Below are 13008 nucleotides of genomic sequence, written 5' to 3'. Positions count from 1 at the left end.
TCTCCTCACGCGTCCTGGCTCAGGTTCATTCTGGACTCTCCCAGATGTCCTTGCCCCTGGCTATGTTCTCCCTCCAGACCTCAGTCGGTCCAAGTTGAGTCCCGTGTTGAGCCGTGTGCCATGCCCCCCCTCTTCTCTTTTCACTGAGTTCAAGGCCAGCCTGGTCTACAGGGTGAGTTCTAGGCCAGCCATGGCTACACTAGAGAACAAAAATAAAACGAAACAAAAGTTGGTAATGGTGCCACAAGCCTATAATCCCAGAAGGACCATGAGTTTATGGCTAGCCTTGACTACAGCCTTAAGTTGGAGACCAGTTTGAGCTACATAATAAAAGCTGTTTCAAAACAGAAAGGGGGGATGCCTTTAAAAAAAATGGTAGAATTTGTTTGTTTTAAAGTGTTGCTTTAGTACTTTTTAAAGTTGGCAATCCTGTATCAATTAGCAACTTCCCAAATTATACTAGTCATTAAAGGTAGAGAACCATGAGGAACTTCCCTCAAGCGGCAGCTCAGGTCGGTAGATTTCTCAGGGGAGGTGTCATCGGTTCCTAAAGTCACCTCCCGAAGTGTCCCTAAAGTCACTGAGCCCCAAGGGCACCAGAAACTATACAGAGTCTATGAATCGGCAGACAGTTGCTAAAACAAATCCAAACCAGGCATTCTTCTAAATATGTAAACTTTTCTAATCCTCAATCATGTAAGCAGAACTCTGAGTTTGCAAGTGGTGTTCTGCCCAACACCACAGCTACGGAAAAGCTTAGGCTGGAGCAATGGCCACAAAGCAAGATTCAGAGAGTGCTTAGGGACGCTATTGCAAAAGATGCCAATAAAATCGGATATGGGTTGTGGAGGGACTGTAGAACTCTAGCTGCCCGGGCACTCTGGGAAGGTCACAACCATCTGTGAACCCTGGGGCTATTGTCCTTCTAAGGCGAAGGCGGGGCCAATGGAAGGACAACAATGCCTTCAACACCTGGGACAGAACCGGTTAGAACTTTGGTAGCAAGGGGAAACTTTACACGCAGCCCACGCTCCTCAGTCAGTTTCTACAGCTGGACGTTCCACTGTAGGAAATCGCTTCCGCCCCTTGGCTTGGGTCCCCCGGCTCCTGATGAAACTGTGACCCGCCGTCCCCCCCTTCCCAGATCCTGGAATCCAGCCCTGTCACTCACCGCACGGCTGCAGATCACGTGGCGGAGTGTCCCAAGAGTGGCTATTGGTCCGTCTTGGGAGTGCTCATTGGCTGCGTCCGGTATTCCTGATTGAGGAGGGGGGAAGGGCTAGGATGGCACCCTTCGTAGGGAAAGGTGGCTAGAAAGTTAAAGTGTGCCTCCGCCTGCGGGAGCTGGAGTCCAGAGTGCTGCAATCCGGGGAGCAGGTGAGCGGGCTGCTGTGGCACGGACCGAGCTGAGTCCCTGCCCCACTTTTGCCGTCGTGGTCGCTGTCACTGTCACCCGGCGGCGCAGATGGTGGCGTGGGTTGGAGGATCTGCCTTCGGTACTCAAGAGCTGTACCCGGTACGTACCTCCCCAAGCCTCGAACTCAAGGTGCAGGGCCAGGAAATCTGCGGTGAGGGGCGCGCGGGGGAGCACCCCTCTGTTCCCTGCCATTTGTCGTCCCACTTACACGCAGGTGCTAGGACACCCTAACTGAGCTCGGGTAGCTTGTCGCTTCCACGTGGTGGACCCGAGCTGGGATGGAGCCTAGAGGGGTCCCCTGAGATCCCCGTGTGGGGTTAGCCCCGCGGAACGTGGCCAGGGAAATTGTCCTAAACAAAGGATGTGGCAAGTCCCAACACGGCACATTTCCAACCTGAGATTTGACACTTCTGGAGAGTAATTTCAGGTTTTTGCGGCGGAATCTGGAGTCCAAATACAAGTCGGCGGGGCCTCAGTTTCCCGTTATGAGATAAGTATGAGAAAACTGTGTCCAAGCCCTGACTCCAAGTTGTGTGGACTTGTCCCTACTTTGGTTCAGGTCAACCTTTGCTACACACGAACAAGGGCACACCTTGGGTAGTCTTGGGTCTCCTAGGGCGACAGACTTAGGGTGAGCTCCACCCGAGAACGCGCAGGGGTGCTCGCGAGGCGCTGCTCCAGCCTGGGCTGTCCCATCGCCAGGTCCCGCCCTGGGGTGATAACTTGGGCTCCTCCTCCTTGGTCGTCTCCGGGAACTAAGCCCAGGCCCTACCTCCGGGACACTCCGACGCTCACGTAGTTCAGGGGCAACAGTCACCCCTGCCACCTCTCTCAGGCACTCCCATGAGGCCAGCGAGCAGGGTCCCGGGCTGCGGCGCCGCGGGAGAGGTAGGTGCAGACCCAGGCGACGCGGGGAGCTTTGGGGGCGGGGTGCAGGCACATCACCGTCGGAGAGTGACTGGTGACTCGCTGACCTGCACCCAGGGACCTGTTGGCAGACAACTTTTTAAATCCAGAGAAAAAAAACTGTGAACAGAACCGTAGTTTCAGAACAGTGGATGGCAGGCCCAGAGCGAAACAGAGAAGAAAAAGCTTAAAGGAGAGAGAGAGAGAGAAAAAAAAAAAAAAAAAAAAAGACGACGTGAGTGGGCCCTGTCGCTGCACGAGGGTCCAGGAGAAAAAAAGGGTTTCTTCAGCCTAGGCAGGAAAGGAAATGGTTCATTCGGCAAAGATGTCCAGGAGCCAGGGAGAAAGTGGAAACAGCTGAAGGACCACAGAAGTAGACTGGGGCCATGTAGGGGAAAGTTAGTGGAAAGAGAACCTTCAGAGCCCTGTTAGCTACCCAGGAGGTCAGGACTGGAAGGGATCTCAGAAGAGAAACCTCAAGACCAGGGAGATTGTTTATTAAAGCTCAGCTGGGCGGGGGCTTTCTTAGGCCCGCGCCCCACGGTGCCTTTGGACGTTATTAGGTGGTGAGGGATGTCTCGAATTATCTGAACCCTCGTTACTCAGTTCTGTTCACAAACATCTCCAAAGATTGCGACGTACACGTTAAGACTGTAATAATTAGGGTCTTTGCACAAAGGGGAGGCTATGTCAACTTTTTACATGTAAAAGTACCAGCTAAACATTTGCAGAGAGAACAGAGGATTGCTGGAGAGGGAAGGAGTAGACCGTGGTGTCCACGTAGAACCTGGCTGCGGATATTTATGTAATGTAGTGTTGCTGGTGGGTTATTATTAGTCTGGTTTTCATGTCAGAGAGGAAGGGGTGCTGAAAGAATGCCAACCCAAAATGCAGTAGCTCAAATGCCTGCAACTAGGAAGGTCATGGGGTTATTTTCTGTTCAGGCTGGTCAACGATAATAAAAAGAACTATCACTGGACTTCTAAGGCTGCCCAGTATCTTGAGAGACCCCATTATTTTCCGAGAACGGGGAAGGTATTTCTACAAGGGTCCCAAACAGGGCCCAGGCCCTGGTCAGCGGTCAACCTCTGAGGCATCCACGTTAAAGTGCTTGACTGTCCTTGGGAAACGGCTCCTACTCACAGGATCCTGTCCTGCAACTACTATCCCAGATCCTATGTCACTCTCTACCGGCTCAAATGAACACCCATGTTCTCTGTTTCTGCTTGTTTCCTCAGTAGAGGAAAAGACTGGAGTAGTTGGAGGGGGGGTGGAGAGAGGAGTGGGGGAAGGGTGGGGATAGATGGCTGAGGTACCTCCAAGCTTGTGTGGGTGTGGATGTGTTTCCTGAGGCACCTGTCCAGGTGCCTGCCTTAGGGAACTTAACCACTGCCCGACTGTCTCAGTGGCTGGGAGTACTTTTAAGTGTCCAGTTATCACTGTCACAGTCTGTCGTGGCATCCTGGGCAGAATGTCAGGAAAGCTAAATTCAAACAAGCACTTTGGTACACCGATTCTTGGACGAGAGTCAGGTTCATTAAAGCTGGAATGTTCTGTGAGGACGACCGTCAGTCACATCATACCCTTGATAGAGGCCACAAGGGTAAACGTCCTTAAGCTGTAGTGGTGGTGACACCCAGAAAAAAAAAAAAAAACAAAAAAAAACGAAGGGTTTCTAAGCCAGGCCTGCTTATGCAATTTCACAGGGCAGGAGTCCCAGTGGTAACTCCTGGCCCATTATAACCTCACGTTCGCCTTTCATGGAAGAGTCTTGCAAAGAAAGCACATTTTATTCTTGAAAATGCTACTTGGCTATTCTTCTTAGCCTTGGCTCTGGTTAGAAATGTCTCTCCAACCTCAGTTCTTCGTGTTCTTACAGTTTGGTACTAAAGGGAGTCCCATGGCACATTTACATCCTGGGGTCCAACAGTATAACTTCACCAACAGCGTCAGCTCCACTCTTGAACCCGCAGGACTAGAACCCGGGATCTCCAGGGAGGGGAATCTTCAGCTTTCTCTGTGCTTCAGCATCTGCCTGCACAGCAGCAGGACAATTTCCCGCCATTTTCCAACAGGCTGCTTCAAAGGCTTTCAGGAAAGCATGACTGAGGCCGCTCCTAGAGTTTGCAGGAACTGAAGAGGGGACACTTGGCCTTGTGCTGCTGACTCAGACCAGGAGGAAGTGCCTAGCAGAGAAGGAACTCCTCCGACTCCCCCACGCACACCCAGCTTCTCAAGGGTGGGCTGTGGGGAGGCACTGGAATGTGGAGCCGTGCTGTTATGCGCCTGGTGTTCAGTTTTCATGCGTATTTAAACGGTAGACAAAATACCTACGCTAAAGTTGAACCAGAAGGACTGTCTCTAACAAATTTTCATAATGGGCCAGGGGAGAACTTATACTCAATTTGTTAAGTAGTAAGTCTTGTACAATAAAGTTAGCCGGCTCACTTGTAAAGCCAGTTCAGTCACAATTTCGCTTTCCAGGAACAATCTTGGGCAGGGATGTGAGAACAGACCCAGCAAATTTGCTCTGAAACTTTTCCCTGGAGGACTTCCTTCACAAGATGGGAAGTAGTGAGGCCTTGGTTTGTGGGTGCAAGAAGCCCTTAGCCATGGCCACTTGGGAAAGTGCCCAGATTCAGAGGCAAAACAGGGTAACCAGGCTTCTTGCACCCACAAAACCAATGTAACTATATATATTAAAAAAAATAAAATAAAGAGGGAACCTGATATGTCTTTGTTCTCTCTCTCTCCCTCACTCCCTCTCTCCCTCTCTTTCTCTTACTCCTCCCACCCTTTTCTTTCTCTCTCTGTAGCTCTGCCTGTCCTGGAACTAGCTCTGTAGACCAGGCTGGCTTCAAACTCTACCTGCCTGCCTCTACCTCCCAAGTGCTGGGACCAAAAGCATAGGCCAGCACCGACTTTTTTTTTTTTTTTCCACTATACATTGGGTTAGCCAGCTTCAGAAGTTGAAAGGACGAGTATTTATTGAGTCAAATGCTCGGTCCTCCAGCACTTGCCAAGAGATGAGCGGCTTGTCAAAAGATGCCATTTTTCGGACAGCCATGGTAGCCTGTGTGCAAGCCATTACACCTTTACCCGCCTAATCCCTTCACTTTAGCCAGAAGAAGGCAGATGTTTGGAACCTGCCGTCTCAGATTTGAGGTTTCAGTCCAAGTTTCCTTACTCACTTCTTTAGCTCAGGCCATTATCATAAACCTGCTATCATAAGAACGGGAAAAGGGTGTGCGGCTCTAGTGAGGAGTCAGGGTGGTTTTGAATGTCTTCTTAAAGCTCTGGTCTTTTTTTTTTTTTCTGATTACAGACGCAGTATTGTTTGAGACGATATAAGGAAACACAAAGCAGGAAACAACTTTAAGGAAATATGTCACATACCTAGTCTGACATTTTTAACCATAAAATGGCCCCTGCTGGCTACAGGCGGTGCGTAACAGGTTCCCAGGCAGCTCTGGGTGTCTGCATTTTCTACACTCCCCGCAGCCCTGTTCAACACATCTGTCTTTCCATCTTACATGACCAAGGACCTCATTTACATTGCTGCTCTTCTACTTTGGGGTCATTATTAAGGAAAAGAAAGGCTCCTTGAACGACATTGTCATCCTGCAACTGTCTGGTACCCGAGATGACTCTAAGTCCCTAAAGGGTGGGTGGCAAATGTATCTTGGCTATATCGGCTAAGGGACAATTGGCTTCCAAGGAAGAAGCAGGTCTCCTCCAGGTGGGATGGTCTCCAATAGCTTAGAATGAATGGTGCACAATTTAAATAATTACTTACTGACTGAATTTTTATTTTAGTACTTTTGAAACACAATTGACTGCAAAGAGCTGAGACCATGGGAAACAACCAATGGCTGTATACTATATCTCTGCGTACATAATATTTTCTCTCGATCTGCTATTTGTGCACAGGTTTGTCTCCTTTTCACATTAGCAATGCATAATAAAATTTTAGCTAGGCACAGGGGCCCATGCCTTTAATCCCAGCACTCGGCAGGTAGAGGCAGGTGGATCTCTTGAGTTCAAGGCCAACCTGGTTGGTCTACAGAGTGCATTCCAGGACAGGCTCCAAAACTACACAGAGAAACCCTGTCTTGAACCCCACCCCCACCCCAAAGTCTTTTCCAGTTCTTTCTTAATCCAATAGGTGAAACAGATATTTCCAATATAAAATTTCTGTATTTTTGAATTTTAGCTAATTATAGACAAAATTTCACTATTTAGCCCAGGCCATTATTGAACCTGTAGCCTCCCTCAGCCAGCCTTCTTAGTAGCTGAGGTTACAAGGTTACACCATCACATTCAACTTCCTTTTGACTTTCTTAAATTACTTTTACAGCTGGATAGTTTGCATGGCTGTGAGAGCCACTTTTCCATTTCTTTCACGGCTTTAACTAAAATGTTAAATTTAATGTGATTACATTTGCTTTTTATTTTTTTGATATAGAGTTTCTCTGTGTATCCCTGGCTATCCTGGAACTCTGTAGACCAGGCTGTCCTCCAACTGAGAGATCCACCTGCCTCTGCCTCCCAAGTCTGGAACTTAAAGGCATGCACCACCACACCACCACCGTCCAGCTGCTTCTAATTCTTATGGCGACTGTTCTCACCTACCTGAAAAGAAAATATCTCCTTGTATGTCAAACTATAGAGGAATAAACTGCTCAGGCTTTTTCTAAAGAAAGATGACTAGAACATAAAAACCTCCCCATAAGTTCAGTGAAAATAATTCTATGTCCATTCTCAGCATTGGATCCCAGTATTTAACAGCATAATATCTGATGCATGGTAAACACTGAGTCAATATTTGTCTTAAAAATACGATTCCTTGGGGCTGGAGAGATGGCTCAGCGGTTAAGAGCATTGCCTGCTCTTCCAAAGGTCCTGAGTTCAATTCCCAGCAACCACATGGTGGCTCACAACCATCTGTAATGAAGCCTGGTGTCCTCTTCTGATCTGCAGACAGAATACTGTATACATAATAAACAAATAAATAAATATTTTAAAAAAATATGGTTCCTTTGTACTATTAAGCCAGGATTTGCTATTAAAGCCATGAGGAGCTCATACCTTATACCTGTTAAAATGATGAAAGTTGTAGAAATGCAAATGAATGCAACCACTACAAAAGTACTGTGGTGTTTTCTCAGAAAATTAAATGACTATGTGACCCAGTAATCCTGCTACAGGGTGGTTATTCAAAGGACAGGAAATCAATACACTGAGGTGACTTCCATAGTCCCATATTCATGTAACACCGCACAACACGAAGATATGAAACCTAGCTAAGTGTCTCTCAGTGGGTGAATGGACAAAGAACATGCCCTATGTATGCACAGTGGAGTGCTGTTCATAGAGACAAAAAAGAAATGGTGTCACTGTAGAACCGTGGAGATTGAGCCTTGAGGGCACTGTGCTAAGTGCAATAAGCCAATCACAGAAAGACAAATGCACATAGTCAAGTAGACTCTAAAAAGGCAAGACATTGAATATGTAATAGAATGGTGGCTACAAGAGTCAATAACAATGTAGATTTGAAAATTTCTGAGAGTAGATTTTAAATATACTCACCTCCCAAATATATGAGGAAATGCATGTTAAGTGTGTCAGCCATGTCACGTGTGTAAAAGTCAAAGGACAATTGTGGGAATGGTTCCCTCCATCCTCTGTGGGTCCCAGGGATTGAAGTGACGCTATGAGGCTTGGTGGCAAACACCTCTACTTGCTGAGTCATTTCTTCAACTTTGAAACAGAGACAATTTTTACTTGTCAAATAACAAATAGACTTCAGTGTTTACCAAACACAATAATCAGATCAGCTCCTTGTGGGGCATATACTCCACAAGTATATGGGGGGATTCTTTCAGTCAGATAAATGAGTAATTCTGCAAACAATAGAAAACCATCATTCTTAATGCCCTTTTTATTTCCTTCTGTGGTATATTAGCGTACAGGAGGGCCCAACATATCCTAGCAGAAAAACTCATGAATCAGCCTTGAAACTATTGAGTTCCGCGCTCTTCTCTTTGTTGGTTTTCATCTTAGCTTCTCTATCTGCCTGCTCCCCCTCCCCACCTTCCCTGAAACCTGTGTCCTGTGAGACCACAGGGGATTGCGTGCTACTCCTACTCCGGCTGAAAGGCAGCATTGTTTGTCAGTCTCCGCCAGAATGACGGTTTAAACACCTCTCTGACCTCTTTACTGTTTTCTCTCCTCTCCCTTTCGCCAGATTTCTAGCCTGCTCGTCTAGTCCCGTGATGGCCGTGGACATAGAATACAGCTACAGCAGCATGGCCCCTTCTCTGCGCCGGGAACGCTTTACCTTCAAGATCTCCCCAAAGCTGAGCAAGCCCCTGCGACCTTGTATTCAGCTGGGCAGCAAGGACGAAGGCAGCGGCATGGTGGCCCCCACGGTGCAGGAGAAGAAGGTGAAGAAGCGGGTGTCCTTTGCCGACAATCAGGGGCTGGCCCTGACAATGGTCAAAGTGTTCTCGGAATTCGATGACCCGCTAGATATTCCGTTTAACATCACCGAGCTCCTAGACAACATCGTGAGTCTGACGACAGCGGAGAGCGAGAGCTTTGTGTTGGATTTTCCGCAGCCTTCCGCAGACTACTTGGACTTCAGAAATCGACTTCAGACCAACCACGTCTGCCTCGAGAACTGCGTGCTGAAGGACAAAGCCATTGCGGGCACCGTGAAGGTCCAGAACCTGGCATTCGAGAAGGTTGTGAAGATCAGAATGACATTTGACACCTGGAAAAGCTTCACAGACTTCCCTTGTCGGTATGTGAAGGACACTTACGCCGGTTCAGACAGGGACACGTTCTCCTTTGACATCCGCTTACCTGAGAAAATCCAGTCTTACGAAAGGATGGAGTTTGCCGTGTGCTTTGAGTGTAACGGCCAGGCCTACTGGGACAGCAACAAAGGCAAAAACTACAGCATCATCCGGGCTGAGCTCCGATCCCCTCAGGGAGCGGTTGAGCCGTACAACGGACCAGATTTGGGAATATCCTTTGACCAGTTCGGAAGCCCCCGGTGTTCCTATGGCCTGTTTCCAGAGTGGCCTAGCTACTTGGGCTATGAAAAGTTAGGGCCCTACTACTAGTGAGTGCCCTGGGCCGTCTGGCTCTGATCCTGATGGGGTAGAGACCGCAAGACAAGAGTGACGCTGAACTGCCATTGGGCAGGATCTTTGGAAAGACAGGATCCTGTTCGCCTCTTTTGTAAACCAGCAATTCCGGCACGCTTCCGGCACAGCTGGTTCCTTGCGCAGAGGAGAGCAGGTGAGCTGGTCCTCTGTGGCATCCAGGTTGGCCACAAAGGAAGGCACAGGATGGTGCCAGGGTGGTCTGGAGAGGAGCCAAGCGGGAAGAATGGAGGAAGCTGGCCTCTCCTCCACCACTGGATGTGGGAAGTCAGTAGAAGCCACCAATCTCCAGCCTTCTCCAGTCTTACTATTGACCTCGGGGGACCTTGCCCAGCCTTACGTTTCTTCGTGTTGCCTTCATTCCACACATCCTCCGAGTGGCCTTTATCTTGGCTCTGTGACGCACTAGCCTGATAGCCCTCAACTTGAGAAGAGAGACAGAGGCAGTCCCGTTCTGTACAAGCTCCTGCTCCACGTTTCCTTTCTTCTCCCCCACAGCCCAGCCAGTGATCCAGACAAGATAATCAAAGCAAATAAGTACCTTGTGGCTGGAATAGGCATTTCCTCTCCCCTCTTCCTGACCCCTCCTTTATGTTCCAACAGGGGGGCACACACCAGTTACTAGAAAGTCACTGATCTCCCTTTGGAGTCAGCTTTGTGACCGGGTTGCAAGTTCTAGCTTTTCCCCTTGGCTTTTTTGGGTGCTTTCTAAGCACTCAGTTCACCCCCAAATTACCAGAAGGCTCAATGACCAGCTCTACCTTCACTTGCCAGGCTGCTGTGTGAGCTGCTTTGGGCACGGGAGAATCATAGGTCTCCTCTCCTGGAGCGTCCACATCAATGCTGCATCTGAGACTTTCAAACAGCATGTTTAGGATATCCTCGAAGCCTCCAGAAAATTGTCCGCAGTATACAGTGACATTTGGAGTGCTTCACAAGCACCCAAGGACCCGATTGGGAGCTTTTATTTATGGTGTGTATTGTAAAGGGGAGGGAAGAAAAAACCTCACCGAGTTTTTCAATGTTATTGTAAATGTTTGTCAACTCTAAGGTGTCAGAGATGATTTTTTTTTTCTGAACCATATTGGACTGCAGTGTATTATCAAGTGGTATTTCGAGACTCCTGGAACTGTTACCGTTGGATGGACCCCCACAACCTGTGATTTTTCTCTTGGGCAAATTAAAATTACAGGGAAGTTGGGAAACTATTTTTACATGCATATCTGTAGAACTCTAGGGGCGTTGTTTTGTTTTGGAAAATTGGTAAAATGTCTGTTTAATTTTCTTGCTGAAGCAAAGTTTCCCTGAGGCTACAGGGAAAGAGGGGCAGGGCTTCATGGATTCAGGGGGGCACGGGAGGCGCTGAACATAACCCTGGGCCCTCTGGTTTCTTAAGTTAGCATCAGGCAGGTAGCAAATGTTTTTGATCGTAGCATGTGTGATTTCTTTTTTATCTTTTTTTTTCCACTTTTGAAGTTTAAAGTGTTTTGACTTTTTAAGTGCTATTTTGTCTGATTTTCTTGTCCCTCTATCTGGTACTGGTCCGTACTATGTGCTTTGTGGGTAGCACTCTGGGGTTGCATGCTGATGTCTGCGGGGACATCACATTCGTGAGTCGGGTTGAAGTCGGGGTTGTATGTTGTGTAAGCATGCCATCTCTCTGCTACATGGATGTACTTTAAATGTTCCAGTTATGGTGATTGGAGCTGCTAGATTTAAATTGGATGCAAGCAAAACTGAGCCTTTATGGGTCATACGGTTCATCTTGAGCTAAGTTTTCTTTTCCTGGTGCAGTAAGGCAGCCAGCTGCATGGTTACTCCCAGAGTAGCAGACTAGAGATCATTTTCAGAAGAAAAGGGCCCCCCACTAACTACAGAATGAAGTCTGTTCGGTGGTGTGGAATAGTGTTCAGACATTCCATGTCATAACATGAGATATGGTAATTCCACATTATTTATCCCCTCTGAAGCAGACATAAACCCCCCGCCCCCTTTACCCAGATTTGTCCCAGCTTTCTTGCTAGGGGCGCTGATTGAAAGCCCCTAGCCAGCACACCTGGGATACGCACCCCAGCGCTCAGCCCAGAGGACATGTCTTCACCTGCTTGCCAAGACTCTTCTTCACTTCCCTCCTCATTGCTGTCACTCACTGAGACTCTGAAGACTCTCTCTTCTGTTTTCTGCCTTCAAGTACAACCCTCCTCCTTCTGACCCAGTCTGTCCCGTGACTCTGAGATAGCCTCCGGAGCTGCCTTGAGAGACTACCCTTTACTCCTAGCTCACCATTGTAGACAAACCTACACCGCAGAGGGTGACAGGCCCCTTGCTTGAAGATCCCATGGCAAACCTGACCTGGAAATCTGCCTTCGTGCAACCCTTGGTTACGGCAATGAATGGACCCTGACCCCAGAGTCCATCCCAGACTCTATAATCCAGGAAGGGAAGGCAACTAACTCTATTTCTGTTCCATATTTATTTCCCCAAATTCTCTGGGATGCTTTTGCAAAATGGTTACAGTAAATAAACTGGGCTACAGAAGGCCATATGGTAAACAAGTTTTCCATGTTTCCTACAAGAAGCGTTTGAGTGCTGTGTGAAAGCTAGTAAGAAATAATGGAAGTCTGCAGCTCTCCAGAAACGGAAGCAATTTGAATCAAAGGTTGGAGTTGCTTTATCCCTGAGATGTCAGCTGCATGCAAGCTGGCTGTTTGCTCCAGGAAGGTCTTCACGTACCTGTGTCTGCTGGCATGATCGCAGAAACTGGAGATAAGTTGTTCCAGAAATCATGGGATCGTCTCTATAACGGGATCTTCCCTAGGAGACGATCTGGCAGCGGTCCTGAAGTGGAAGACAGGAAGTCAGGAGCAGTAGTTTCTCCTGCTGCAGGCTGTAAGCTACCCCCAGCTCAACCCACAAAGCTGGGAGTGTTTCCACGGTTTTGCTGCTTGTTCCCAGAGAGCCCCTGGGCCACGAGGACTTCTAGACTATCCATGACATGATATGACACTTTTGCTTAAATGTGAATATTCAGCGGATGGCTTGTCCTCATCCTATGCCTTAAAGTGCCTTGTCCAAAACCTTCTGCATGGTTTTAAGAAATATTTTTGTACACAATGGTAGAGGGGAAATGCACTTTAAAAATCACAAGAATGGCTGTTTTTGTGTGTGTGGTGGAAGAGAATGGATTGTTTGTATCTGTCTCAAAAACAAAAATGTAATAAATACTGAAAAAAAAAAACAAACAAACCTGAAACCACCCTTCTATTTTTAGCGCCTGAGGAAGGGGAACCGTATTTTCAGTTAGTGGGGTTTTTTGTTTTGTTTTGCTTGCTGTACACATCTTGGGTTTTTTTTTTTTAAGGTATAGGTTGTATTCAGTGGATTTGGGGAAGCAGAAAGGTTTGCAGAGGGGAAGAGGCTCATTGCTTCAGGCTGTCTGGCAGTGAAGGCAGGTGATGGCCTTCGCCACCCGCAGACAAGAGCAGGAGAAGGAACAGGGGTGACTGCTGTCCT

General features: G+C 47.9%; 1 protein-coding gene across 2 annotated transcripts; it reads left to right on the top strand.

Moving 5' to 3' along the window:
- The first annotated feature begins 1271 nt into the window (after positions 1–1271).
- On the top strand, positions 1272–12748 carry Ppp1r3b (protein phosphatase 1 regulatory subunit 3B). 2 transcript variants are annotated; one of them, XM_048456578.3, is made up of 2 exons: positions 1272–1516; positions 8571–12748. In XM_048456578.3, the coding sequence occupies exon 2, from the start codon at positions 8599–8601 to the stop codon at positions 9451–9453; it is 855 nt and encodes a 284-aa protein (XP_048312535.1). In that variant the 5' UTR covers positions 1272–1516; positions 8571–8598; the 3' UTR covers positions 9454–12748. The 2 variants fall into 2 exon arrangements, with proteins under 2 accessions (XP_048312535.1, XP_048312534.1); XM_048456577.3 differs by lacking the exon at positions 1272–1516 and adding an exon at positions 2147–2305.
- The last annotated feature ends 260 nt before the right edge of the window (positions 12749–13008 follow it).

This window comes from Myodes glareolus, chromosome 23, assembly GCF_982192425.1.
Source record: "Myodes glareolus chromosome 23, mMyoGla1.1, whole genome shotgun sequence".
In the NCBI taxonomy this organism is placed as follows: Eukaryota; Metazoa; Chordata; class Mammalia; order Rodentia; family Cricetidae; genus Myodes; species Myodes glareolus.
The sequence above is the reverse complement of the archived record's forward strand: the minus strand, read 5'-3'. Positions and strand labels throughout refer to the sequence as shown.